This window comes from Hemitrygon akajei, chromosome 26 (assembly GCF_048418815.1).
Source record: "Hemitrygon akajei chromosome 26, sHemAka1.3, whole genome shotgun sequence".
Classification (NCBI taxonomy): domain Eukaryota; kingdom Metazoa; phylum Chordata; class Chondrichthyes; order Myliobatiformes; family Dasyatidae; genus Hemitrygon; species Hemitrygon akajei.
The window spans coordinates 32353835-32381713 of record NC_133149.1 but is presented as its reverse complement, the minus strand read 5'-3'; the positions used below and the strand labels follow the sequence as shown (position 1 = coordinate 32381713).

The window sequence follows — 27879 nt, the reverse complement described above, 5'->3', positions numbered from 1 at the left end:
ATTCAAGCTGATGTGGTCACCTGCAACTTTTTCCAAGTCTCAATGCAAGGTTAAAGATGAGCAATTAACTAATACCCAAATGATATAAATTTGTTTTTCATTTTTACTACCCACTTTCAGCCAACATTATTACATTATTCCAATCACTGCTGGCCTTCACCCTATTAACTTTCCCCTTTCTCCCAACCCCTCTAACTAGTAGAATACTAGTTACTAACTGCAGATACTAACTTTTCCTTGGTTCTAAGATGTCCACCATCTTTTCAATCTGATGTCACCTGACCCAATTTCCAACATAGCTTTGAACTCAGGTTCCAGCACCTACAACAATTCACTTTATTGTAAAGAAGGTATTTTAATCTGCAGCCCTGTATCATAACTTGCGTGAAGAGAGGCATACTGTGCAGTACCAATTCTACTTTAGGCTGGTTAAATATCCAGGCACGACAGCCAGCTGTAAAATGATTTCATATGAAAGCAACATCTCTCTCCATCAAACCCGGAAGAGATATAAATTTTGAAATACTGTATTGCATTTACCAGGAAGCCTTTACTGCCTCAAGCTATGCTACTGTTTCCACTTGATCTCAAGTGAATATAGTACCTAGAAGATGTTATGCTTAACGTTCTATCCACCATAACACTAAACTGCTAAAGGAATTAAAAGCAAAGGCTTTATACTGCAAATAGATTGAAAATTTTAACTGCTATTTGACTAATTGGTTTAATTCACCAGCTTGTCTTATAAGGAATGTTGTGTTAAATCTACATAAATAACAGGGATCAGAAAGTTACGATGGGTGACATTTAAATCTGGAGCAATATTAAAAAGCAAAAATGAATATGAAGAATTCCATGGAATCTGTTTTAACTGTCTGAATAATCAGTCAGCTCCTGGACTGCTCTAATGGATTAAAATCCATGTAATTTTAACACTAGTAAGAGATGTAGTTTTGGGAAATGGGATAAGAAATAATGCACGTCCATTAAGGCTACAAACAAGAACTTCCATTATTTAGGACATGATGCATTCTTAACAATTAACATGTAGCTGAGGATTCAGAGTAACACCAGGATTCAGATGCAGATCATCTTTCCTCATTCTCAAAAAGCAAATGAACTAAAATAATCTGTAAAGATTAGCTTTTATGTCCTATGTACATCAAAGCATACAGGTTGCACAAACAACCAGTCTGAGTGTGTGCCGGGAACAGCCCAGATTCACTACACTTCCAGTCCACAATTAACTAACTCTCACCTGTACATCTTTGGAATGTGAGGGGAAACGGTAGCACCCCGCAGAAACCCACATGGTTATGGGGAGAATGTATAAACTCCATACAGAGGCAGAAATTGAACCTGCATCACTGGTACTGTAAGTGTTATACTAACCGCTACATTACCATGTTCGCAAAGGTCAAATGACTCTGATCCTAATGATCCATTTAAAACACTGGCCAGCTTTTGATTGCTGATTGGCATTTACAGGTAGAGGAAAACCAAGCACTTGTCACAGGTCCACTTGACAAATTTGCAACTCAAAGATTTACATTTAACATATTGACTATCCGCATTGCAAGTGTTATTTTTAAATGACTACCCAGAAGTTGTACAAACAGCATTTTAATTAAAACCCTGCTGCAAATCTAATCCAGCCTCAATTTGTCCATAATTGTACACAAATTCAAACTACAGCAATTTTGTTATTCCTGAAAAACTGTCTACAAGCAAAACAGTGGTCAGAAGTTTTAATTACCAGACAAAAGCTCGAGCCTGTATAAGTTGATCCAATTTAATATTTCTCAAAGAACCTATATCCACATTTGAAATACTTCCAAGAGCGGGCACTTTCAGTCCTTAAATGGCTGATATGCCAGCAGACTGTCTGCTCTGAATTTACTATTTTCCCCACTTTTAAGAAATTGAGCACTAAGATGAGAAAATCTGTAGATGCTGGAAACCCAAGCAACACACACACACACACACACACACACAAAATACTGGAGGAACTCAGCAAGTCAGGCAGCAGCTATGGAAATGAATAAACAGTTGATGTTTCGGGCCAAGAGCCTTCATTAAGACTGGAAAAAAAGATGAGAAGTTAGAGAAAGTAAGTGGGGGAGGGGAGGTAGAAGTACAAGGTGATAGGTGAGACCAAGAGAAGGGGGGAGATAAAATAAAGAGCTCAGAAGGCAATTGGTGAAAGAGATAAAGAGCTGGAGAAGGGGAATCTGATAGGACAGTGTTAGAAGACTATATAAAAACAGGAAGGGGAGGAGCAACAGAGGGCAGGCAAGGAGAAATTGACTTTACACTGCTCCTTTCAAGTCTTTGCACCCTTTCAACAATGGATCTGCAGATTGGTAGATTTAGCACAGGCTTGCGTGGTTATAACACTCATTTCAGCAGCTACCAGTACATATTTATAAATGTAACTGGATGTTGCAGTTACTGACTATGCAGCATTTTAAAGAAAACTATGACTACTTTTGAGCAAAATGTGGTTGGATAATGCACTGAAATTCAATACCCCTCTGTATGACTTCACCATCCACAAATTGATTTGATAAACTTAGTCTTTAATTAAATTATGAATCTATACTACTGAAAATGGTGAACCAGATAATGCAAACCCCTTGGAACAAGTTTTCTGTAAGACCTTATTCCCTAGATATTAAACTTCAACTATATGTTCAGCCCAAAAACTTATTTGAAATTTACACTAACAGATTGTGAGATAACAAACTGAAACAGAAAATAGATTTTGAATATAGCTTTATCTGGTATATTAACAATGGCAATTGACATTACTGCATATTGTCATCAAGTGTAAAAAGATATACCAAAGTTCCAGAACTAAATCAGACCACACAAAACATTCTAAAATATTGCACATTTAAAATGAGAATAAAATTGTACAACAGGTAACTCATTTTAAACAGGTACAAGTATTTAGTACTTAAAAATTCTTGGTTCTTATTCCAGTCTCTTCCATAGGTCACCATCACACATCAATGAAAAGAAAAATTAGAACAATTAAATATGCATATTTTTGTGCATTTTATTTTTACAAAAACATTGCTTTAAACGGTAAAACAGCCAACACTTCACTGGAAACATTTCTAGTCCTTTTGAAAAATCACATGTTCTGTATTTTCCCCTTTCCCAAGAGGAGACTTTAAAATTTTTTCAAAAGAATTGTTTTGTTTAAGTTATAAAAGACTATAACACCAAAAATACAAATCTGTTGCTCATATGCACCTAAAAATTGGTACAAAACAAATTTCAGTTAGGAGAGCTTAGTTTTAGAGGAAAAAGACTCAAAACATGTAACTAGATAGTGTTTAAAAATATTGAATAGGAAATATGCCTAGTAATTATTAATTTACCTGCACTCTCCACATTCCTACTCTAAACAACTACTTTTCAAGGTAGTAAAGGGAGATTAAACAGCCCCCATTTATCTCAATACATATTGGAAAATTAAGCAACTTGGAAGGAAAACAGAAACAACAATCCAAGAACAGGTGTTATTCCATTGCCTTCCTTAAGTACAGGAAGCAATGTCACACAGTAACTACGTGATGTTAACTATCAAGTTTTGAAACAGGACAAGATAAATTTAGCTGTTACTTGTCTCCCAAATTCTAGATTCTATTTAGGAACAAGCTACCTGCCACCGTAAAACAACTGACAAAGACAAACTTGTTTAAATTTAAATTGTTTAAACTTGTTTACAAGTCTTCACTTGTTGATCGTTAAATAATTAGGTTGTTCACACTCAAGGGCTGATCCTTTAAAATAAGGTCCTTCTCAGCCAAATACGCAGATGTGTTTTTCTTAATTTACTTTTTAAAATAAGTTTTTTTTTTGCAGAATGACAGCAGCATGTTAGGTTCTAATCCATCAAGTACTGGTCATGCTACTGTGCGCAAACCCTTTGAAATTAGTAAATTAATAATACGTTGGAAATCAATTCAAATGGCTGGAAGCTCTTATGTGCACTACAAGCAATAAAAGCTTCACTTCACTTAAAACAGCAGTTCCCAAGCTGGGGTCCACAGACTCCATGGTTAATAGTAGTGATCCACAGCTTAAAAACCTCATACTTGTTTCAAAAAAAGCTGGGAACCCCCATTTTAAAACAATACCCATACATTGGAAGAAGAGTGACATCCTGAGTGACAGGAGACAACATGAGCACCCGATTCATTCAAGATTCTCAATTGGGCACTGCTACTCAGAAATATTATAAGGTAAAATGGAAGAGCACAATGTTGATTTATACAATCAATATAAAAATACAGTGCTATTCTTTACATTTGTACTGAAAACTACTGCATTTGCATCACTATCAAGTTTCTAGTCACATGCAATATGAGCAAGATCCAAATTATACACAAGTTATTTGATGTTGTACGTACTTTCTTTGAAAAAAATGGAAATTTGGAAATCCCAATAGGGGCATATCAAGCACTGCCTAATGAGAGTGGAAATCAGGCAATTCTTACACAACTCCTTCCTACTCATCGGAAAAAAAACCGTGCTGAACACGGGAAACTTACAAGTACTACTGAGGCAAAGACGGGTACTAATAGAAAATGAATATTAATATAAATAAAGGAACTTAATCATATGAACATTACAGGGTAATGACTAATATAGACAAAAACTCATTTTAACTTTTGTACAGGCATCACAATTTGCACATGGAGAAAAATAATTTTATTTTCTTAAAAAAAACAATTTTGTCAAATTCTAATGGGAGGGGGAATGAATCAAGGTTAACTACCACAATGCCAGTTTATTACCAATTGCTTCGACGTCTTACACCTTTGGGGTACTCTCTCTTAGCCTTGTACTCATGCTCCCAATTTCTGCTGTGATGAGAGGCTTGGTCTTGTTGGTAGTCAGACTCACGGTTTCCCCTGTAGTGCCAGTCTGGAGTATGATCCTTGAAGCAAGGATCTCGGCTGTAATGACCGTTGTCTGACTGATAGGAACTATATGATTGTTGCCTTTGGGTGCCAGATGGCTTTTCTGAATGCCTCATAGTATGCAAACTTGCACTGGATGACCATGGCTGCGCAGAGTTGCCAAAATTCTGAGATGACATTTGCAGGTGAGAAGGCGTTCCTCGACTTGGTGTTTGCAGTGTGGAACGGTTGTTGGTGCTTGGGTGTTGCAATGAAGGATTGTAATTCTGCTGCCCTCCCCTTGCATGCTCCCGCCACATATTGCTTACCTGAAAGCAAAATCAAAACAGTTTAAAATATGCAACATCCAACATTAAGAGACAATAAAGCAGGTCTTCAACCAATCTAAAGAAATTGAAATCCATTCCACTGACAGGTGAATTGGCAAGACATTTAATCTAAATGGAATTTAAAAAAGCAAGAGAGAAATCAAGTTTTCTTATCACCAAATAGTAATGTGCTTAAAGACAAAGAACAATGAATTCAAACTTAAAATCCAAAAGGAAACTGATATCAAAAACAAAATCCAACACGCTGGAGGAAGAGTAGCAATGAAGTTAACTGGTAAAACCAAGACACGAACAAAGGGGGGGAAAAGAAGTCTTTTGTCACAACATTATTCCAAATATAGAATCCCAGCAAAATAGGGGAAAAGGAACTATCCCAACTTAAGCATACATCGATAAAGTTAATTCATTACTTACTGGGCACAAGCAGCAAATGACAACACTGGTTAATTGTGTATCAAAATCATTAAATTGAAAACAAATTGTTTTAGCATCTCAGTCATAGCAGGGCCAATAAAAACCATTTATCCTGCTCACAAAACTCATTACTATTAAAAGATCTGAAATGGAACATAACCAGATATTTTATCTCCCACTTGCAACCATTTTAAATACCTTTCCCCAAACTTTTCTATTTCAAATAGCAATCCGAATAAGGAACAATATGAGACAATATTGTTATTGTCTCATATACTGAGATACTGTGAAAAGTTATTGTTTTGCATGCCATCCAGACAGATCCACACAGAAGAGCATCAAGGTAGTATCAAGATAGAACATTTCATCAGAACATAGAAATATACAACACATTATATAGGCTGTTCAGCCCACAATATTGTGCTGACCACGTAACCAACTCTAGAAACTGACTCGAATTTCCCTACCACACAGCCCTCTACTTTTCTAAGCTTCATGTACCTAATCCAAAAGTCTCTTAAAAGACCTCATTGTATCTGCCTCTACCACAATCACATTCCATGCACCCACCACTCTCCGTGTGAAAAACTTACCTCTGATATCCCCCTTGTACCTACTTCCAAGCACCTTAATACTATGCCCCCTTGTATTAGCCATTTCAGTCCTGGGGAAAAGCCTCTGACTATCCACACAATCAGTGCCTCTCATCATCATATACACCTCAATCAGGTCACCTCTCATCCTCCATCGCTCCAAGGAGAAAAGGCCAAGTTCACTCAACCTATTCTCATAAGGCATGCTCCCCAATTCAGGCAATATCCTTGTAAATCTCCTCTGCACCCTTTCTATGGCTTCCACATCCTTCCTGTAGTGAGGTGACCAGAATTGAGCACAGTAGTCCAAGTGGGGTCGAACTATGGTCTTATATAGCTCTAACATTACCTCACAGCTTTAGAACTCACCCCCACAGTTGAAGGCCATCACACACCATACTCCTTAACAACACTGTCAACCTGCGCGGCAGCTTCAACTGTCCTATGGACATGAACCCCAAGATCTTGCTGATCCTCCACACTGCCGTCTTACCATTAATATTATATTCTGTCTTCAAGTATGACCTACCAAAATGACCTGATAGAGGTGTACAAGATGATGAGAGGCACTAATCATGTGGATAGTCAGAGGCTTTTTCACAGGGCTGAAATGGCTAGCATGAGGGGGCACAGTTTTAAGGTGCTTGTAAGTAGGTACAGAGATATCAGTGGCAAGTTTTTAAAAAAAAACGCAGAGAGTGGTGAGTGCGTGGAATGGGCTGCTGGCGACTGTGGTGGAGGCGGATACAATAGGGTCTTTTAAGAAACTCCTGGATAGGTACATGGAGCTTAGAAAAATAGAGGGCTGTGGGTAAGCCTAGGTAATTTCTCAGATAAGGACATGGTTGGCACAGCTTTGTGGGCTGAAGGTTTTGTATGTTTCCATGTAAAATGAACCACCTCACACTTATCTGGATTTAACTCCATCTGCCACTTCTCAACCCAGTTCTCCATCCTATTGATGTCCCACTATAACCTCTGACAACCCTCCACACCATCACAACACCCCCAACTTTTGGGTCATCAGCAAGCTTACCAATCCACCCTTCTACTTCCTCATCCAGATAATTAATTAATAAAAAGATTTTTATCAGAGAAGAAAGTGTAAATAAAGAATAGACATGGGTATGGAAGACAATAGGAAGAAAACTTAAATAGTGGGAAAACTGAAAGATCAACCAAAATATTGAGAGGCAGTAACACGTCTAACAATCCATTCAAATCAACTCCATTTTAGAAAATGAAAGGCATAATACCCCAAATCAGAGGACATGTCCTGGGCCCATCATGCAAGTGCAATTATGGCAGTACCTTTAACTCCTGATGAGTTTGCGAAGATTTAACATGATGTCTAAAGTTTTGACAAACTTCTATAGAGGTGTGGTATAGAGTATAAGGACTGCTAGCATCACGACCTCATATGGAAACACCAATGGCCTTGAATGGAAAATTCTACAAAAATGTAGTGGATACAACCCAATCCATCATGGGTAAAGCCCTCCTCACCATTGAGCACATCTACGTGAAACACTGTTGTAGGAAAACTGCATCCATTATCAGGGATCCCCACAACCCTGGGCATGCTCTCTTCTCACTGCTGCCACCAGGAGGAAAAAACAAGAACCTCAGGACTCACCAAGTTTAGGAAGTTATAACCATAACCATATAACAATTACAGCACGGAAACAGGCCATCTCGGCCCTTCCAATTACCCCTGAAAGAATAGGTTCTTGAACCAGAATGGATAACTTCATTCAACTTCACTTGCCCCATCACTATAATCTTCCCACAATCTATGAACTCACTTTCAAGGACTCTTTACTATTTTCTTTACTATTTTAAGCAAGAAAACTTTTATTTCCATCTTTTACAGTTTCGAAGTAACAAAAAAAAAGGCCTGAAGCAAAAGTTTGGGCACCCTGCATGGTCAATACTTAGTAACACCCCCTTTGGCAAGTATCACAGCTTGTAAATGCTTTCTGTAGCCAGCTAAGAGTCTTTCAATTCTTGTCTGGGGGATTTTCGCCCATTCTTCCTTGCAAAAGGCTTCTAGTTCTGTGAGATTCTTAGGCTGTCTTGCATGCACTGCTCTTTTGAGGTCTATCCACAGATTCTCAATGATATTTAGGTCGGGGGACTGTGAATGCCATGGCAAAACCTTCAGCTTGTGCCTCTTGAGGTAGTCCATTGTGGATTTTGAAATGTGCTTAGGATCATTATCCTGTTGCAGAAGCCATCCTCTTTTCATCTTTGGCTTTTTTTAAAAAAAAAAACAGATGGTGTGATGTTTGCTTCCAGAATTTGCTGGTATTTAATTGAATTCATTCTTCCCTCTACCAGTGAAATGTTCCCCATGCCATTGGCTGCAACACAAGCCCAAAGCATGATTGATCCACCCCCGTACTTAACAGTTGGAGAGGGGTTCTTTACATGAAATTCTGCACCCTTTTTTCTCCAAACATACCTTTGCTCATTGCGGCCAAAATGTTCTATTCAAAAGGTTCAAAGGAGCATTTAAACAAGCCTGATGCATTTTGGAAACAAGTCCAGTAGACAATGAAGTTAAAATAGAATTATCTCCTCCCACTATCAACATATAGTCATTTAAATTAGGAAGGGGTATGAATAAGTGTTTAAAAATTCAGGATAATCAATAATCAGAGCATAACCATTAACCATAACCACTTGTTTTATTACAGAGTAGGCCAGTAATTACCAAAAATCTACCATTCGAATCCGAAATTGTTTCGTAATGAACAAATGAAATAGACAATCTATAAAAATAGAAACACCTTTTACTTTAGCCTGGGAATTCGAATGTTATTGTTGGCCTTTCCAAAACCTGGGGAAAAAAACGCTGATTATCCTCTTTCCTCACAAGTTTCTTGTGAAAAAATAATATGGGCACTCATTCTGCAGAATACCTTGAAAATTTTTTTCCGTTTAATCGGATGGTTTAAATCGTTTGTATTCCACGAAACAAAATTAATAAGCTTATCCATCATAATAAAACCAGTAATGTGGTACGTAAAGGGTTAACCAGAATACAAACTCAGGAACTCGGAAGAGGAAAAAAGGTTCAAAGAGGAACCGGAAGTTACGACATATCGGACATTTTAGTAGTTTCGAATTAGCCCAAGTGAAAAAATCTAGTCTAAAAAGAAAGAAACCCCCTCCCCCCACCCAAAAAGACCGAGAAAAAAAGCCAGAGATTGGCCAAGAGATAAGCTAAAGCTAATTCTACCCTCATCTCTCCTGATGGCAACCCAAAAGATAAAAGTTTTTAAAAAGCTACCCATAATCCAAAAAAAGGACAAAAATTATCAAAGCAAGAAAAAAAACTACTATTTTTTATTAGAAAAGGTTAAATCATGGAACAGAGTACTAAGATACTAGCATTTCAGAAAAAAAGAGAAAACAAGCACCAGTTCATGTTGTTGATTATTTTCACGCATAAACAATTGAAAATAATGCAGCAGGAAAATAAGGTCTTATGGGAAGAAGAAAGCAGGACAACATCTTAAAATGTAAAAAAGAACTGTAATTCCCTTCAAAAAAAAAAATCGAACAGCAAAACATCTACTAAATAATTTCAAAAAATATTTTAAAAAGCAGAGTCCCAAAAGGGAACAGAAAGTTAATCGAGAAATACTAAAAATACCTACAGTAAGAATGTGTCATCTTTAACTTTATGCCTTTTGGAAATCAGTTCATCTTTTTCTCACTTAGCTATTCACAGTAACAGAAATTTTGACCAGGGGTGCCCAAACTTCTGCATGCCGCTGTATATATAGCGGCAAGTTTCCTAAATCATTTCCCTGCACTATGTTTCTTTCACACACCAGAGTTCAAAATTATTATCAAAGCACACATACGTCACCATATACAACTGAGAGTCATTCTCTGGCAGGCATTCACAGTACAACAAAGAAAATGCAATAGAATCAACGAGAAACTACACACAAATACTGACAAGCAACCAATGTGCAAGAAAAAAGACAAACTGTGCAAATTTAGTAGTAATAATTTAGCGCCTTTACTTCCTGAGAAAGCTGAAGAAATTTGGCCTGTCCCCTAAAGCCCTCACCAATTTTTATAGATGCACCGTAGAAAGCATTCCTCTAGGGTGCATCACAACCTGGTATGGAAATTGTCCTGTCCAAGACCAGAAGAAGCTGCAGAAGATCGTATACATAGCCCAGCACATCACACAAACCAATCTTCCATCCTTGGACTCACTTTACAAAGCACGCTGTCGGAGCATTGCTGCCAGGATAATCAAAGACACGACCCACCCAGCCAACACACCTTTTGTCCCTCTTCCCTCCGGGAAAAGGTTCAGGAGCTTGAAGATTCGTACGGCCAGATTTGGGAACAGCTTCTTTCCAACTGTGATAAGACTAAACGGATCTTGACCCGGATCTGGGCCGTACCTTCCAAATATCCGGACCTGACTTGCACTACCTTACTTTCCCTTTTCTATTTTCTAATTTTGATTTATAATTTAAATTTTTATTATATTTACTTGGATTTGTACTTCAGGGAGCCCGAAGCACAGAATCAAATATCACTGTGATGATTGTACGCTCTAGTATCAATTGTTTGGTGACAATAAAGTAATTAACATAAAGTAAATAAGTAGACTAATAAATCTGGGAACAGGAGTTGAGAACATGAGAAGTTGCTTCTTCCTCATTGTTGCCAATGAGAGTTGTATCAAATGAACTTATGGTGGTGTGAGCGGTACTTAACATGTGCAGTGCCTGTAAAATGGTCAGAAATGGATAATTGCTGAATTGAGAGTCAGACAGGCTAATGTAGAAGAGGAGTTGTACATAGCCCACAACAGGGTATACAGAAAAGTGTTGGGAGTTACAAAGAAAGTGCAGCACAGATAGAGAAATGGCCTCAACAGAAATATCAAGAGTTCATATTTTCACATACAAGAGGTCAGTTCAAAAGTCTGACAACTGTCATATAGAACCTGTCTGAGTTTGGTGGTATGTGTTCTCAAGCTTCTGCATCTTCTGGCCAATGGAAGGGATGAGAAAAGAGAATGGAATTGAAAGGGCCCTTGAATATCTTGGCTACCTTGTCAGAGGCAACAGGAATCATTGGCAGTCAACGCAGGGAAGGCTGGATGAGCTGCTGCATTCATAACTGCAATTTCTTTCAGTCTTAGGCAGAAAAAAAGTCACCAAACCAAACGGATGGATCCAGATAAGATGCTTTTAAAAGGTACATCTATAAAAATTGGTAAAAGTCATGAAAGACATACCAAATTATCTTAATCTTCCGAGGAAGTAAGGCACTGTTGTGCTTTCTTGGTGTTAGTGGCTGCATAGTTGAATAAGGGCAAATCATTGGTAGTGTTCATAGCCAGGACTTAGTGGTTACCCATCTCTACCACAGTCCCGCTGATACAGACAAGGATGTTCTGTCATCAAGACAGAACTCTTGCTCTCATCTCTACCATCTATTACCCACCACTTCAATTCCTCAAGGCACTATGCCACCCTCGTCTCTAATTTTAAAAATGTTAAAAATTTTCTATAAATGAAAATTTATTCCAAGAAACTTAGGATGAAAACATACTTTTGCCATAAACACCCACTTCTCTTACCATGACCTGTCTTTGAAGATTATCAGGTGTAGAAAATGACCTCTGAACCAATTGCGGAGTTGCAAACATCTGAGGTCCTCTATTATCTGCTGACCGATCCAACCTGTTAGAAGTTAGAATGGGAGGAATAGAGAAAGGGAAAATATGAATATGGAATAAAAAGTAGCAGGCATCTCAAAGCTGTTGAAGTCAAACCAGACCAACACAACAATGATTGGTGAACTGAATTCCACAACCACATTCAAATAGTTCCTTCTCTGCCGAGTGCAACTAGTTTTTGTTTTGAACCAAAAGCATTCCTTGCATCTCCTTAACAAATGCAAAGCAAAAGGCCTTACACAAGTAAATGATCAAGTCAGAAACAGAGCCCATTTTACATTGAAAATGAACAGTCCAAAATACACAACGTATTTCCTGACAAGACCATACATGAATGGTGGAGGATGAAACTTTGTATTTAATGAGTTCTGTGACCAAATCACTGATATAAAATTTAGAATCAGTTTCTAACTCCTAACTGAACCCCACTCCAAGTCCAATGCAGGGAACAGACTTGTCCTATACAGTAACTAGTTATGTAATTTGGACAAATTTAAAAAATCATTGACAAAAACTTCTGTAATTTATTTTGAATTTTAGATCTGAAACCATGACTATTCAATAATCTTATTTCTGACAACATTTAAGTCACAGAACCAACATACTGAAATTGGCTGGTCTTGCAATTTTAAAAAAGTAGTAACATGCAGACTAAAATTTTAAAAATCAAAATAATTATCAAAGTTTTTACCTATTGTTATTGAACTGGTTAGTCTGGTAGGGACTCAGAGAAGCAGTTGAATTCTGAGACAGGCCTTCCCGAGATTCATGAGAACTACCTATGAAGGGAACAAAGGTTTGTTGACAAATTTCCATTTCAAGTATAAACAATGCAAATTTAACATTCCTGCTTTACACATTTAAAACTACCACAATTTGTTTTCCTGTGCAGAAACAGCACATGGTCGTTTCTATTTTTTTTAAATCAATGCACTCTTTTCTATAAACAGAAGTAGCATCTTCACTTCAGCTAGAAATCAAAAAAAATCAGAGAACTGTCTTTCGGGTCTACTGGTGCTCCAGCAGCACGTGTCTGGAAGGTCCAATTCTGGTCAGTATCCTGGCAAAAATTACACCATGAAGTCAAAAGAACACTCCAAGCAACTCCACAAAAAGGTTATTGAAAAGTACAAGCCAGGAGATGGATACAAGAAAATTTACATGTCACTAAATATCCCTTGGAGTACAATTAAGTCAATCAAGAAACGGAAAAATATGGCACAGACGTAAATCTGCCTGGAGCAGGCAGTCCTCCAAAACTGAGTGTCCGTGCAAGAAGGGAACTATTGCAAAAGGCCACCAAATGACCCATGATAACTCTGGAGGAGTTACAAGCTTCAATGTCTGAGATGGGAGAGATTGCTGTCCAAGTGCATCTCCAGTCACAGCTTTATGGGAGAGTGGCAAAGAGAAAGCCACTGTTGAAAAAAAACTCACATGAAATCTCGGCTAGAGTTTGCCAGAAGGCATGTGGGAGACACTGAAGTCAGCTGGAAGGTTCGAGGCTCTGATGAAACCAAAATTGAGTTTTTTTTGCCATCAGATCAAGTGCTGTCTGGTGCAAGCCAAACACTGTATATCATCAGATGCTTCACTGCAGCAGGCCCTGGAAGGCTCGTGAATGGAGGGGGTGAAATGAATGCAGCAAAACACAAGGAAACCCTGATGCAGTCTGCAAGTGAACTGCAACTTGGGAGAAGATTTATTTTCCAGCAAGACAATGACCCAAAACAAAGCCAAAGCTACACAGGAATGGCTTAAAAACAACAAAGTTAATGTCCTGAAGTGGCCAAGTCAGAGTCCAGACTGCAACTCAATTGAGAATGCGTGGCTGGACTTGAAAAGGGTTGTTCACTCACGGTCCCCATGCAATCTGACAGAGCTTGAGCAGTTTTGTAAAGAATGGGGGAAAATTGCAGTGTCCAGATGCGCAAAGCTGACATAGAGACTCATCCACATAGACTTAAGTTTGTAATTGCTGCCAAAGCTGTGGAGAATATGGAAACTCTCAAAAGGGTGCAGAGGAGATTTACAAGGATGTTGCTTGGATTGGGGAGCATGCCTTATGTATAGGTTGAGTGAACTCGCCCTTTTTTCCTTGGAGCGGCGGAGGATGAGAAGTGACCTGATAGAGGTATATAAGATGATGAGAGGCATTGATCGTGTGGATAGTCAGAGACTTTCCCCAGGGCTGAAATGGTTAACATGAGGGCACAGTTTTAAGGTGCTTGGAAGTAGGTACAGAGGAGATGTCAGGAGTAAGTTAGCGAGTGTTTTTTTCTTTTAAAAAAAAGTTGTGAGTGCGCGGAATGGGCTGCCGGCAACGGTGATGGAGGCAGGTATGATATTATAGAAACATAGCAAATAGGTGCAGGAGTAGGCCATTCCACCCTTCGAGCCTGCACTGCCATTCAGTATGATCATGGCTGATCATCCAACTCAGAACCCTGTACCTGCTTTCTCGCCATACCCCCGATCCCTTTAGCCACAAGGGCCATATCTAACTTCCTCTTAAATATAGCCAATGAACCGGCCTCAACTGTTTCCTGTGGCAGAGAATTCCACAGATTCACCACTCTCTGTGTGAAGAAGTTTTTCCTCATCTCGGTCCCAAAAGGCTTCCCCTTTATCCTTTGTTAGTACTCGTGACACGTGACAGTGGTACCCTTGTCACGTGACTGGGGTTGAAGTTATACTGGACTTGATTATTTTTTTTTTATAAACAGGGTATAAAAGGAGGACCCCTCCCTGTGAGGAGGGGCAGTTCGTGGCTGGATTTGCCATGTTGACTTCATGCCACTGCGTGATTTAATGTGATGACGCAGTTTAGTTGAAAGATGAAGTTTTATCTAATGCCTAAAGTTTAAAAGGTCATTGCCAGCAGTTTCTTTACAATACTGCTAGTTGAGAATCAGTGGAGAGTGAAGATCGGAGTTCGGGAGTTAAAGAGCGAGGAGAATCGATTTCAACAGTGAAACAGGTTCGACCTTTGTTTGATCCTTATTCGGAAGGAATTCGTTGACTGTTCTCGTGTTACTCTCTGCGGGATAGCAGAAAAGATTGAGGACAGTGTGATAAAGGAAAGGTCAGTGCCTTTAAGCTGTTACATTTCGTAAATTCTTCGTGGGAAAAGAGTTTGACTTCGGGGACTGAAGAAAAACGACATGAAAGAGAATTTAAATCGTCTTAAAAAGTCTCTCCTTTAAATGGACGGTGAGCATTTTTGAACTTTTGGCAATACTACTTTAAAGAACTGTCCTTGCAACATCGCTTTAAGGACTGTAAGCTTCATGCTTTAAGAACTGTTTAAGCTGCCGCACAGCAGCTGATTTCCGGTTACGTTAGTGTTTGTTTACTTTTGGGGGGTTTGTTTTCAGTGTTTAATAAACGTGTTATTTGTTATAAAAACCCTTGCCTAACTCATATTTATTGTTGCCTGAATACGTAACATAAATATGGGGGCTGCGTTCGGGATTGGATCTTTTGAGTTTAGATGCTTGTTGAATTTTGAGTCGGTGTTTTGGTAACGGGGGAATACTCGATTCTTTTGTTTGATTGGCTTGTGAGTGGTATTCGGCAACGATGAATATTGATGAGTTTCTGGTTTCGCCAGGCGCGGCATTGTTAGCGAAGGCAAAAAAACCTGAGGTGACTGAGATAGCTAGTAAATTGCAACTTAAAGGTATTTTGCAGACTACATCAAAGGCTGTAATACAGAGGAAAATCGCGTCATACTATGTGGATTCGGGTGTTTTTGATGAATCGATTTTAGAGTCGTTTCCAATAAGAAATATAGAGATGCAGTTGCAAATCGAACAAATGAGGTTGGAACAAAGTAAAGCAGAATTGGAGCGTTGTAAGTTAGAAGCTGTTCAAAAGAAGAGGGAGTTTGATTATGCAATGGAGGAATTAAGGTCTGGGAATCAGTCTTCTGGTTCTAAAAAGCCGTTTGTTGCTAGTCAAGAAATTAAATTAGTCCCTCCATTTAGTGAAACAGAAGTGGAAAGATATTTTCAACATTTTGAAACTATTGCTCAGATGTCAGAGTGGCCAAGAGATAAATGGTCAGTGTTGTTACAGAGTGTAATTAAAGGCAAAGCACAACAAGTTTACACAGCTTTAACTGCTGCGCAAGCACTTGATTATATTATGAAAATGCATATTCTAAAAGCGTACGAATTAGTCCCAGAAGCGTATAGAGAAAGATTTAGAAGTTTGAAAAAGTCTGTGGAAAAGACTTATGTGGAATTTGCCTATGATAAAGCTGTGTGTTTTGAGAGATGGGTTTCTTCTAAAAATGTAAATGGGAACTATGATACATTGAGGCAGCTGGTTTTACTGGAGGAATTTAAAAGAAGCATTCCTGTTGAATTGCAGGACTGTGCTAGATTAGCTGATGAGTATGTTTTAATCCACAAGAATAAATTTCCTCAGGGCAGAATTTTTAAGAGGAAAAATAACATGGAGACTCAAGGTAAATCAGAAATTAAATCAGATGTTAATGAGAAAGGTAAGGAGGGAGGAAAACCTGTGAAGGAAAGACAGTTTGGTCTTATTTGTAACTATTGTAAGTAACTTGGCCATGTAATAGCTAACTGTTCCAGATTGAAAAAGAAAGAGAAGGAAGCAGTTCCAGATGCTTGTGTGCAACATACTGAAGCACCTGTAAAATTACAGGGTTTGATAAACACAAATGAGGCTTTGTTAGAGTCTGACCAAGTTAGAAAGGGATATGATCATTTTATAACTGAAGGGTTTGTATCCTTGAAAGAAGGATCTACTCTGGTGCCAATAAAAATCCTTAGGGATACCGGAGCTTCTCAATCGCTGACGTTAGACAGTGTGTTGAAGTTTAATGAAGAGTCTGATACTGGTGAGGTAAATTATACAAGAGGTGTTGGGAGTGATTTTATGCCTGTACATTTACATAAAGTAAATTTAAAATCAGGGTTAGTTACAGGATTTGTTAAAGTAGGATTACAGCATAGCTTACCTGTGAAGGGTATTTCTTTATTGTTAGGTAATGATTTGGCAGGTGGACAAGTTTTTCCTGAAGTGCATTTAATAATGGAGTCAGAGGAACCAGAGATGAATTCTAACACAGATTCTTCCTGTGTTGCGACTAGAGCTATGGCTAAAAAGATTGATGCGCAGAATGAGGTTGTTACTCATGACTGTTCAACTCAGGATTCGAGTTTTGAGGATGTGTCAGAGACTTTCTTACCTTCGTTGTTTGAACAAGATTCTTGGAGTAAGTCTATGAAGATTTATCTCTGTCTCGGAAGGAGATGATAGCAGAGCAGAATAGGGACCCTGAGATTATAAAATTAAGGGAACAAGCTTTACTAGATAGTGAAATTGAGAAGGTGCCAGTAGGATATTACTTGGAAAAAGGAGTGTTGATGAGGAAGTGGAGGTCACCTACAATTCCTGCAAGTGAGGAATGGAATGTTGTTTACCAGGTAGTTGTCCCGAAAGTTTATCGAAATGAGATTTTGACTTTAGCTCATAGTGTGCCTTTAGGTGGACATCAAGGGGTAAGGAAAACTGTGGACAAGATTTTAAAGCATTTTTACTGGCCTGGTCTAAGAAAAGATGTGGTGATGTTTTGTAAAATGTGTCATACTTGTCAAATTGTGGGTAAACCAAATCAAGTTACACCAGTAGCTCCATTACAACCTATTCCAGCATTTGGTGAACCGTTTTCTAAAGTTATTGTAGATTGTGTTGGTCCATTACCAAAGACAAAAACTGGTTATCAGTATTTGTTGACTATCATGTGTACTTCATCTAGGTTTCCAGAGGCAGTACCACTTAGGAATATAAAAGCTAAAACTGTGACAAAGGCTCTTATAAAATTCTTTACTTATTTTGGATTACCTAAGGAAATACAAACTGATCAAGGCAGTAATTTTATGTCTGGATTGTTTCAACAGATAGTTTATAAATTGGGAGCTAAGCAAATCACTTCGTCTGCATACCATCCGGAATCGCAAGGTGCCTTGGAGAGGTTTCATTCTACCCTCAAGAATATGATTAGGACATATTGTGTGGAAAATGAAAGTGACTGGGATGAGGGTATAAACTTACTTTTATTTGCAGTAAGGGAATCGGTACAGGAATCTTTAGGTTTTAGTCCATTTGAACTTGTGTTTGGGCATAGAGTTAGAGGACCTTTAGCTTTATTAAAAGAACAGTGGATTAGTAAGGAAGTACACACTAATTTGTTGGACTATGTTTTGAAATTTAAGGACAGGTTACATAAAGCTTGTAGCTTAGCCAAGGAAAATTTAAAGTTGGCTCAGGAGACAATGAAAACTTGGTATGATAAAGAAGCTAGGATGAGGATGTTTAAGCCTGGAGATAAGGTGTTGGTTCTTTTCCCAGTGCAGACAAATCCTTTACAAGCTAGATTTCATGGTCCTTATGAAATTGTGTCTAGAATCAATGATGTGGATTACGTAATAAAAACTCCAGATCGTAGAAGGTCAACACAACTTTGCCATATAAATATGATTAAACCATATTTTGGGAAACAATCAGATACTGTGATTGTTGTGGTTAGTGAGAATGAGTTTGATTTAACTGGGAACATGATAGATGATTCATCTGACATTCATTCTAAATCCAACATTGTTTCTGTTAGGTTACCTAATTCGACCATTCTGGAAAATATGGATGAGAAATTAGCACATTTACAGCTAGAGCAGCAACAACAGATGAAGGAATTGATTTTTAAGTATAAGGATTTGTTTCCAGATGTTCCGAGAAGGACTACTATAGCTTCACATGATGTAGATGTTGGAGATGCCAAACCTATTAAACAACATCCATATAGGATGAACATGGAAAAATGTGAACTTGCTGAGAAAGAAATTGAATACATGTTACAGAATGATATTATTAGACATTCTAACTCGAATTGGAGTTCGCCATGTGTTATGGTGCCAAAACCTGATGGTAGTATTAGGTTTTGTACGGACTATAGGAAGGTGAATGCTGTAACGAAAACAGATGCATATCCAATTCCTAGAGTAGATGATTGTGTAGATAAAGTTGGAAAAGCAAAGTTCCTTACAAAGATTGATTTATTGAAAGGGTATTGGTGTGTTCCATTAACGGACAGAGGTAGAGAGATTTCTGCATTTGTAACTCCATCTGGGTTATACGAGTATAATGTTCTTCCATTTGGGATGAAGAATGCCCCAGGTACTTTCCAGAGGATGATTAACTCTGTGATTCAGGGATTGAAAGATACTGATGCTTATATTGATGATTTAGTGACAGGAAATGATACTTGGGAAGCACACATAATTGCGGTGGAGGAATTGTTTGAAAGGCTTTCAAAAGCTAACTTAACTATTAATTTAGCTAAGAGTGAATTTGGACATGCCACTGTGACTTACCTTGGTTATGTTGTGGGTCAAGGTAACGTAGCTCCTGTTCAGACAAAAGTTCGGGCAATTTTAGAGATTCCCACTCCAACGGGGAAAAAAACTCTCAGAAGATTCTTGGGAATGGTAGGATATTATCAAAAATTTTGTAAGCATTTTGCTAATGTTGCCCTTTCATTAACTAACCTTTTGCAGAAGAATGTGAAGTTTGTGTGGACAGTGCCTTGTCAAGAAGCATTTGAAAAACTGAAAACAAAGATATGTCAACAACCTGTGCTTAAGGCACCTGACTTTGAAAAACCTTTTTCATTAGCTGTAGATGCTAGTGATGAGGCTGCGGGAGCAGTATTAATGCAAAGGAATGAGGGTGATGAGGTTGATCATTCAGTAGCTTACTTTTCTAAGAAATTTAATAAGCATCAAAGAAACTATTCGACAATAGAGAAGGAATTGTTATCTCTTGTTTTAGCTTTAGAATATTTTGAGGTATATGTTGGTACAACTCAAAAACCACTTATTGTTTACACTGATCATAATCCGTTAGTTTTTCTGAGTAAGATGAAAAACAAAAGATTATTAAATTGGAGTTTGATGTTACAAGAGTACAATATTGTGATAACTCATATTAAAGGTAAAGATAATGTGGTTGCTGATTGTCTATCTCGATGTTGAATGTACAATGTAATTATTTTTTTTAAGGAGTGGTTTTTTTTAAATTGTAACACTCCTACTGTATTGTGAGTTGTAAGCTGCTATATGATGGTATTGTATATTGTGTATGTTATAAAATTTATACATTTGTTTTTCTTGTAAATAATTTTTAAAATTTTTGTTCTTGTCAGACCAAAAATGTTTTTTTTTGGAGGGAGGTGTTACGTACTCGTGACAGTGGTACCCTTGTCACGTGACTGGGGTTGAAGTTATACTGGACTTGAGGTAATGGTCTTGTGATGGTGGAGTGACGTCATTTCCCCGCCAGTAGAGGTCATGTGACAGTTTTTTTTTCACAGGGTATAAAAGGAGGACCCCTCCCTGTGAGGAGGGGCAGTTCGTGGCTGGATTTGCCATGTTGACTTCATGCCACTGCGTGATTTAATGTGATGACGCAGTTTAGTTGAAAGATGAAGTTTTATCTAATGCCTAAAGTTTAAAAGGTCATTGCCAGCAGTTTCTTTACAATACTGCTAGTTGAGAATCAGTGGAGAGTGAAGATCGGAGTTCGGGAGTTAAAGAGCGAGGAGAATCGATTTCAACAGTGAAACGGGTTCGACCTTTGTTTGATCCTTATTCGGAAGGAATTCGTTGACTGTTCTCGTGTTACTCTCTGCGGGATAGCAGAAAAGATTGAGGACAGTGTGATAAAGGAAAGGTCAGTGCCTTTAAGCTGTTACATTTCGTAAATTCTTCGTGGGAAAAGAGTTTGACTTCGGGGACTGAAGAAAAACGACATGAAAGAGAATTTAAATCGTCTTAAAAAGTCTCTCCTTTAAATGGACGGTGAGCATTTTTGAACTTTTGGCAATACTACTTTAAAGAACTGTCCTTGCAACATCGCTTTAAGGACTGTAAGCTTCATGCTTTAAGAACTGTTTAAGCTGCCGCACAGCAGCTGATTTCTGGTTACGTTAGTGTTTGTTTACTTTTGGGGGGTTTGTTTTCAGTGTTTAATAAACGTGTTATTTGTTATAAAAACCCTTGCCTAACTCATATATTTATTGTTGCCTGAATACATAACACCTTAAACTGTGACCCCTCGTTCTGGACTTCCCCAACATCGGAAACAATCTTCCTGCATCTAGCCTGTCCAATGCCTTTAGAATTTTATACATTTCTGGTGTACAATGACACCCAGATCTCATTGCATCTCCCCTTTTCCTAATCGGCCACCGTTCAGATAATAATCTGTTTTCCTGTTCTTGCAACCAAAGTGGATAACCTCACATTTATCCACATTAAATTGCATCTGCCATGAATTTGCCCACTCACCTAACCTATCCAAGTCACCCTGCATCCTCTTAGCATCCTCCTCACAGCTAACACTGCCGCCCAGCTTCGTGTCATCCGCAAACTTGGAGATGCTGCATTTAATTCCCTCGTCTAAATCATTAATATATATTGTAAACAACTGGGGTCCCAGCACTGAGCCTTGCGGTACCCCACTTGTCACTGCCTGCCATTCTGAAAAGGTCCCGTTTACTCCCACTCTTTGCTTCCTGTCTGCCAACCAATTCTCTATCCACATCAATACCATGTGCTTTAAGTTTGCACACTAATCTCCTGTGTGGGACCTTGTCAAAAGCCTTTTGAAAATCTAGATATACCACATCCACTGGCTCTCCCCTATCCACTCTACTAGTTATATCTTCAAAAAATTCTATAAGATTCGTCAGACATGATTTTCCTTTCACAAATCCCTGCTGACTTTGTCCGATGATTTCACCTCTTTCCAAATGTGCTGTTATCACATCTTTGATAACCGACTCTAGCATTTTCCCCACCACCGATGTCAGACTCACCGGTCTATAATTCCACGGTTTTTCTCTCTCTCCTTTTTTAAAAAGTGGGGTTACATTAGCCACCCTCCAATCCTCAGGAACTAATCCAGAATCTAAGGTGTTTTGAAAAATTATCACTAATGCATCCACTATTTCTTGGGCTACTTCCTTAAGCACTCTGGGATGCAGACCATCTGGCCCTGGGGATTTATCTGCCTTTAATCCCTTCAATTTACCTAACACCACTTCCCTACTAACATGTATTTCCCTCAGTTCCTCCATCTCACTAGACCCTCGGTCCCTTACTATTTCCGGAAGATTATTTATGTCCTCCTTAGTGAAGACAGAACCAAAGTAGTTATTCAATTGGTCTGCCATGTCTTTGTTCCCTATGATCAATTCACCTGTTTCTGACTGTAAAGGCCCTACATTTGTCTTGACCAATCATTTTCTTTTCACGTATCTATAAAAGCTTTTTACAGTCAGTTTTTATGTTTCCTGCCAGCTTTCTCTCCCTTTCCTAATTAAGCCCTTTGTCCTCCTCTGCTGGTCTCTGAATTTCTACCAGTCCTCAGGTGTGCCGCTTTTTTTTGCTAATTTATATGTTTCTTCTTTGGACTTGATACTATCCCTAATTTCCCTTGTCAGCCACGGGTGCACTACCTTCCCTGGTTTCTTCTTTTGCCAAACTGGGATGAACGATTGTTGTAGTTCATCCATGCGATCTTTAAATGCTTGCCATTGCATATCCACCGTCAACCCTTTAAGTATCATTTGCCAGTCTATCTTAGCTAATTCACGTCTCATACCTTCAAAGTTACCCTTCTTTAAGTTCAGAACCTTTGTTTCTGAATTAACTATGTCACTCTCCATCTTAATGAAGAATTCCACCATATTATGGTCACTCTTACCCAAGGGGCCTCGCACAACAAGATTGCTAACTAACCCTTCCTCATTGCTCAATACCCAATCTAGAATGGCCTGCTCTCTAGTTGGTTCCTCAACATGTTGGTTCAGAAAACCATCCCGCATACATTCCAAGAAATCCTCTTCCTCAGCACCCTTACCAATTTGGTTCACCTAATCTATATGTAGATTGAAGTCACCCATTATAACTACTGTTCCTTTATTGCACGCATTTCTAATTTCCTGTTTAATGCCATCCCCAACCTCACTACTACTATCTTTTAAGAGACACCTGGATAGGTACATTGAGCTTCGAAAATAGAGGGCTATGGGTAACTCTACATAACTTTTAAGGTACATGTTTGGCACAGCATTGTGGGCCAAAGGGTCTGTACTGTGCTGTATGTTTTCTATGCTTCTAAAGGTGCATCTACTATCGACTTGAAGGGGGTGAATACTTAAGCAATTATTGTGTTCTATATTTGCAATTTAGATCACTTTGTAGAGATCTGTTTTCACTGACACAAAAGTGTCTTTTTCTGTTGATCAGTGTCAAAAAAAGCAAAATTAAATCCACTGCGACTCAATGTTGTAAAACAGTAAAACAAGGAAACCTCCGGGGGGAAATACTTTTTATAGGCACTGTATATAGGGTAGCCATACAGAATCCTTTCCCCTGAGCGTAGAGATATCAAATACACGCATTAAAAGGCAACAGAAATGTAAAGTTGGTATATGATTTTATAATGAGTGGAACAAGCTGCCTGAGCTAGTGGGTGATGTAAACAATAGCAACATTTAAAAGGCTTTTGGAAAGACAAAGTTAATATGCAGAGATATGGATGATGTGGCGGTAGAAGAGATTTAGTTTAATTCAACATTGTGTATGGTATAGGCTTCATGGGCTAAAGGGACTGTTCCAGATGCATCATAGTATAACAGTTTTGTCAAGTCTGCAAGGAGTTATGGGCACAGCTCAGCACATCATGGAAACTAGCTTCCCCTTCATAGACACCATCTACACTCCTCACCATCTCTGTGAAGCAGCCAACTTAATCAATAATCCAGCTGACCTCTGGCATTCTTCTCCCTCCTCCCATATGGAGGAAGATACAAAACCCTGAAAACACATACCACCAGACTCAAGGCCTGCAAGAGGATCCCAGCCTTGTTGGGCCTCAATGTCCCCAAGAGCTACAATGGCTGGAGTAAGGGCTCTTGGTAGGGTCACCTTTGCTAAATAGGTCAAAGGGTAGACAGGAGTGGTCCACAGGTCCTCCAGGTTCAGGGGTTCAGCTCAGGGCCAACAACCCTGACTGGTAAAACAAGATTGTTACGGAAACAGCAACGAAGAATCCTTCTACATCTGAGTGCATCAGTATTCCTAGTCTCCAATCAGGACTTGCATGACTGACAGTAGTGAAAACCGAGCCACTGACACGATGAAAGCAGCCCTGAACACCGTCACAGATGGCAGACTTTCAATGCTGCCTTCAACGCCAGCAGTGTAACAGGAAGTACCAGGCCAAAGGACAGTTTCTATCCTGCTGTCATAAAACCAGTACAAGTTTCCCAAGTTATCCCTTTGTGACCTCACTGTTACAGCACAGAGAAAGTGCACTGAAGGTGGGCATTTTATTCTACCTTAAAGCACTGACATAATGATTTGATTTGTATGGAGAGAATAGAACATAGAACAATACAGGCCCTTCGGCCCAAAATAGGGTTTGCCTTAAACCCTGCCTCCCTTATAACCCCCCCACTTTAAATTTAAATTCCTATTTGCATTCCAAATTGAATGCAAGGCAAATTTTTCACTGTACTTCAGTACATGCCCCAATAAACCAATTTTACCCATTTATATTCTAATTAACCAGCACTCTACAAGATGGTGCAAAGAGATTTGAAAATCTTTATGTATTGTAACTTGGTGACACAAGCAGACTATATTTAAAAATACTTCTATTATCATACAAGTACAATCTGTTTCACTTTTAAAACCAGATCAGTTGACAGCAATAAGATTAACAAGTAGTCAGCCCCTTTAGGAGCTCTTCTCAGCTTCCAGGCAGGCGGGAGGAGGCCTGCAAAACACCTAGGCCTGCAAAAAGCCTAGCAAAACACACTGATCTTCGGAGAATGAAGTATGGCGATAATGGATGCGAGAACCCTTGATTGAATTATGTTGACCCGGAGCAGTCTGATTTGCGACTGACTCTGAAGTGAGGCTGTGGGGGAGAAGCTTAAGCAATGAATTTCAGGTGCACTGAATTCAAATGGTGTGTTGGACAGATATATAAATAGGAGGGAAACTATTGACTCCAATGAAGGTTGCTGCTTGGGTATTTCATCGGTTCAATTACCAGGGCCCTCAAACACTTGGGGCTCCCCTTCTCACAATTTTCAGTCGGTGGACCCCTTCACATGTGCCAGGGCCCCCATTGAGAATGGCTGACATAGACGATGCCACAGCACAAGGAGGGAATGCATGAAGTAAATTATCTTTCCCACTTTGAACAACTGGAATCTTAGAAAGATCAAGCTCCAGATTTAAATGTGAAAATATGGGGAAATCTGAGGTGTGCTCTACTTACATTCCCCCTTCCTCCTGGAGGCATCCCTTTATCAGTAGCTGCATGCAATGGATCATCATAATCTACACTGCAGTTTCCACAATGCTTCAACACAGCTGAATATAACATTTAATGAACAGCCTCTCAACATTAGAGACTTACAGCATTCCAGGCTCAGATAATTTTCCCCTGAATCACAAAGAATTCTACATGTCCTCAGGAAATGATTTTATTCCCAGTTACACTTCCTGATCCTCATTTCCTGCCCCTTTTCAATCATCCAAAAAAAATTACCTATCTCAGGCATTACTGTTGCTCTCCAAATAACAATCCTCATTGTCCAATTCCATTTGATTTTGTGTCCCTACTTAAAACCTGTAATTTTGCTAATTAAGTTCCAAAACTTTAAAAATGCACTTTTAACTCTCGCAGCACTGTTGACCACTTTAACTGTTTACTGAGCATCTCCAACACCAAGCAAATATTTCGATTCACCATTAAGTTGACGTTTACCTGATCTGAACTGAATTTTGATAGCCCTGCCAAATAGCGGGATTCCATTCAGCAAATCCTTTCCATAATGGACCGACTCCTCGTGTTTAAAATGCACGAATGCGAACTGCTTTGACTTCCCATCCTTATCTTTGGGGATTTTTACTGCCTGAAGCGGACCAGCCTGGGAAAAAGAAACGAATCTGAGTGGTACATTCTCAACAGGATCGTTCAAAAAACACCTGCGGGGGCGGAATTGTACTTCAACAGAAGCGGACGGATTAAAATGGGGTTTGAAATCCGTGTGGCTGAAATCTGTGTAAATACATTTACAGAGAATAAAGTCTGCCTTAGAACTCTTGTAGTGCGGGGGGAAAAAAACCGCCAGCAGGACAATAACTCGGCCAGGACGCCTGCTGTTGATTATATGGGAACTTTTACGAGAGTTTCGTCATAATTTAATCAGGTAAGTCGGCCGCAGCACAAGGTAAAGGCGGATACTCCAAATAATGTAGTTTAAACAGGGGCAAGGGAAAAAAATTACCTCAAGATACATTGAGTTAGACCGTCCCTACGTATCAAAGCTCAGGGAGAACAGACGACGCAGCCGAATGACCCAAGCGGGCGCCCGAGAAGCTACAGGCCTCGACAGGCCGTCACCACCCCCCACAACCCTCCTTCATTCACTCACCTGGAGGAACAGTTCGAACAGAAGCTCCTCTGTTACTTTCGCATCCAAGTTCCCAACGAACAGCGTCTTGTTCGCATCATCCGATACTCCCATAGCTCCTACAGTCCAACGCCCGTTCGGTACCTAAACTCCGTCTGATTAAGGTGCCTTTTCAAAACGGCTCCTTGCCCGTTCGGTATCTAAACTCCGTCTGATTAAGGCGCCTTTTCAAAACGGCTCCTTGCCCCTTCCGCCCCGCTGATGTCGTCACCCCGTGCACACTTCCGCCCCATTAACCTCGATTTCAGACCACAAACTTTGTTTGAAATATGAGCAACAGACGCACGGAATACTGGCGTAACGCAATTTGCCAGGCAGCATCGGTGGCGGATCTCGGCCCGAAACGTCGACTATTTACTCTTTCCCATAGATGCTGCCTGGTCGGGAGTTACCCCAGCATTTTGTGTGTGTTGATTGGATTTCCAGCATCTGTAGATTTTCTCTTGTTTGTGACCTTTTAAAAATATAGTTATCAAGGATCTGCACCACAAAATTTTGACGGTACTTTTAACAATATTTAGAAACTGATATGGAATAGAAGTGTTGTATTTTATATAATACACATAAATATAAACTAACTGTTTAAAATGCTTTGAGAAAGAACAGAAAATGTTGTAACTATACATGCAAATTAGACTATCTGTAGAGAGAAAAATAGTATTTCAGGTGAATAGCATTTCAAACCATGCATCTCTCCGCACGAAACTGCTTAACTTTGTTTCCAACATTTGCTGATGTTTTAGTTCAAATTATCAAAGCACATATGTTAAATTCATTTTCTTGTAGGCATTTACAGAAAATAAAATATAAAATAATTTACTGACAACTATACATAAACAAAGACTGACAAACAACCGATGTGCAAAAGAGGACAAAGTGCAAATAAAGGAAATAATACTGTACTGAGAACACGAGTTGTAAAGAGTCCTGGATGTCAGAGTTGTGGTGAGCAGTTATTCACACCAGTTCAGGAGCCTAATGGTTGTAGGGTAATAACTGTTCCTAAAGCTGGTGATGTGGGACCCAAGGCTTGTCTTATGGTAGTAGCGAGCCTGCATAGTGGGGATCTTTCTCACGCAGCACTCCACAATAATGTGCTCAATGGTTGGAAGGACTTTTCCTGTGATGGACTGGGCTATATCCACAACTTTCTGTAGTCTTTCCGTTCCTGGGTATTGGTGTTTTCCTGCAGTTAGGATATTCTCCACTGTGTATCTTTAGAAGTTTGTCAAAGTTTTTGCTGACAGCCAAATCTATGCAAACTTGAAAGAAAATAAAGGCACTATTGTGCCTT

At 39.1% G+C, this 27879-nt stretch overlaps 1 protein-coding gene across 1 annotated transcript; it reads right to left on the bottom strand.

Annotated features, from left to right (window-relative positions):
* Positions 1 to 2758: 2758 nt before the first annotated feature.
* rbm7 (RNA binding motif protein 7) lies at positions 2759 to 27051 on the bottom strand. Its single transcript, XM_073029794.1, has 5 exons — positions 26547 to 27051; positions 25877 to 26039; positions 12687 to 12774; positions 11897 to 11999; positions 2759 to 5245 (listed from the first exon to the last, which is right to left on the bottom strand). Exons 1-5 carry the CDS (start codon positions 26637 to 26639, stop codon positions 4808 to 4810), a joined length of 885 nt encoding a protein of 294 aa, XP_072885895.1. The 5' UTR covers positions 26640 to 27051; the 3' UTR covers positions 2759 to 4807.
* Positions 27052 to 27879: the final 828 nt, after the last annotated feature.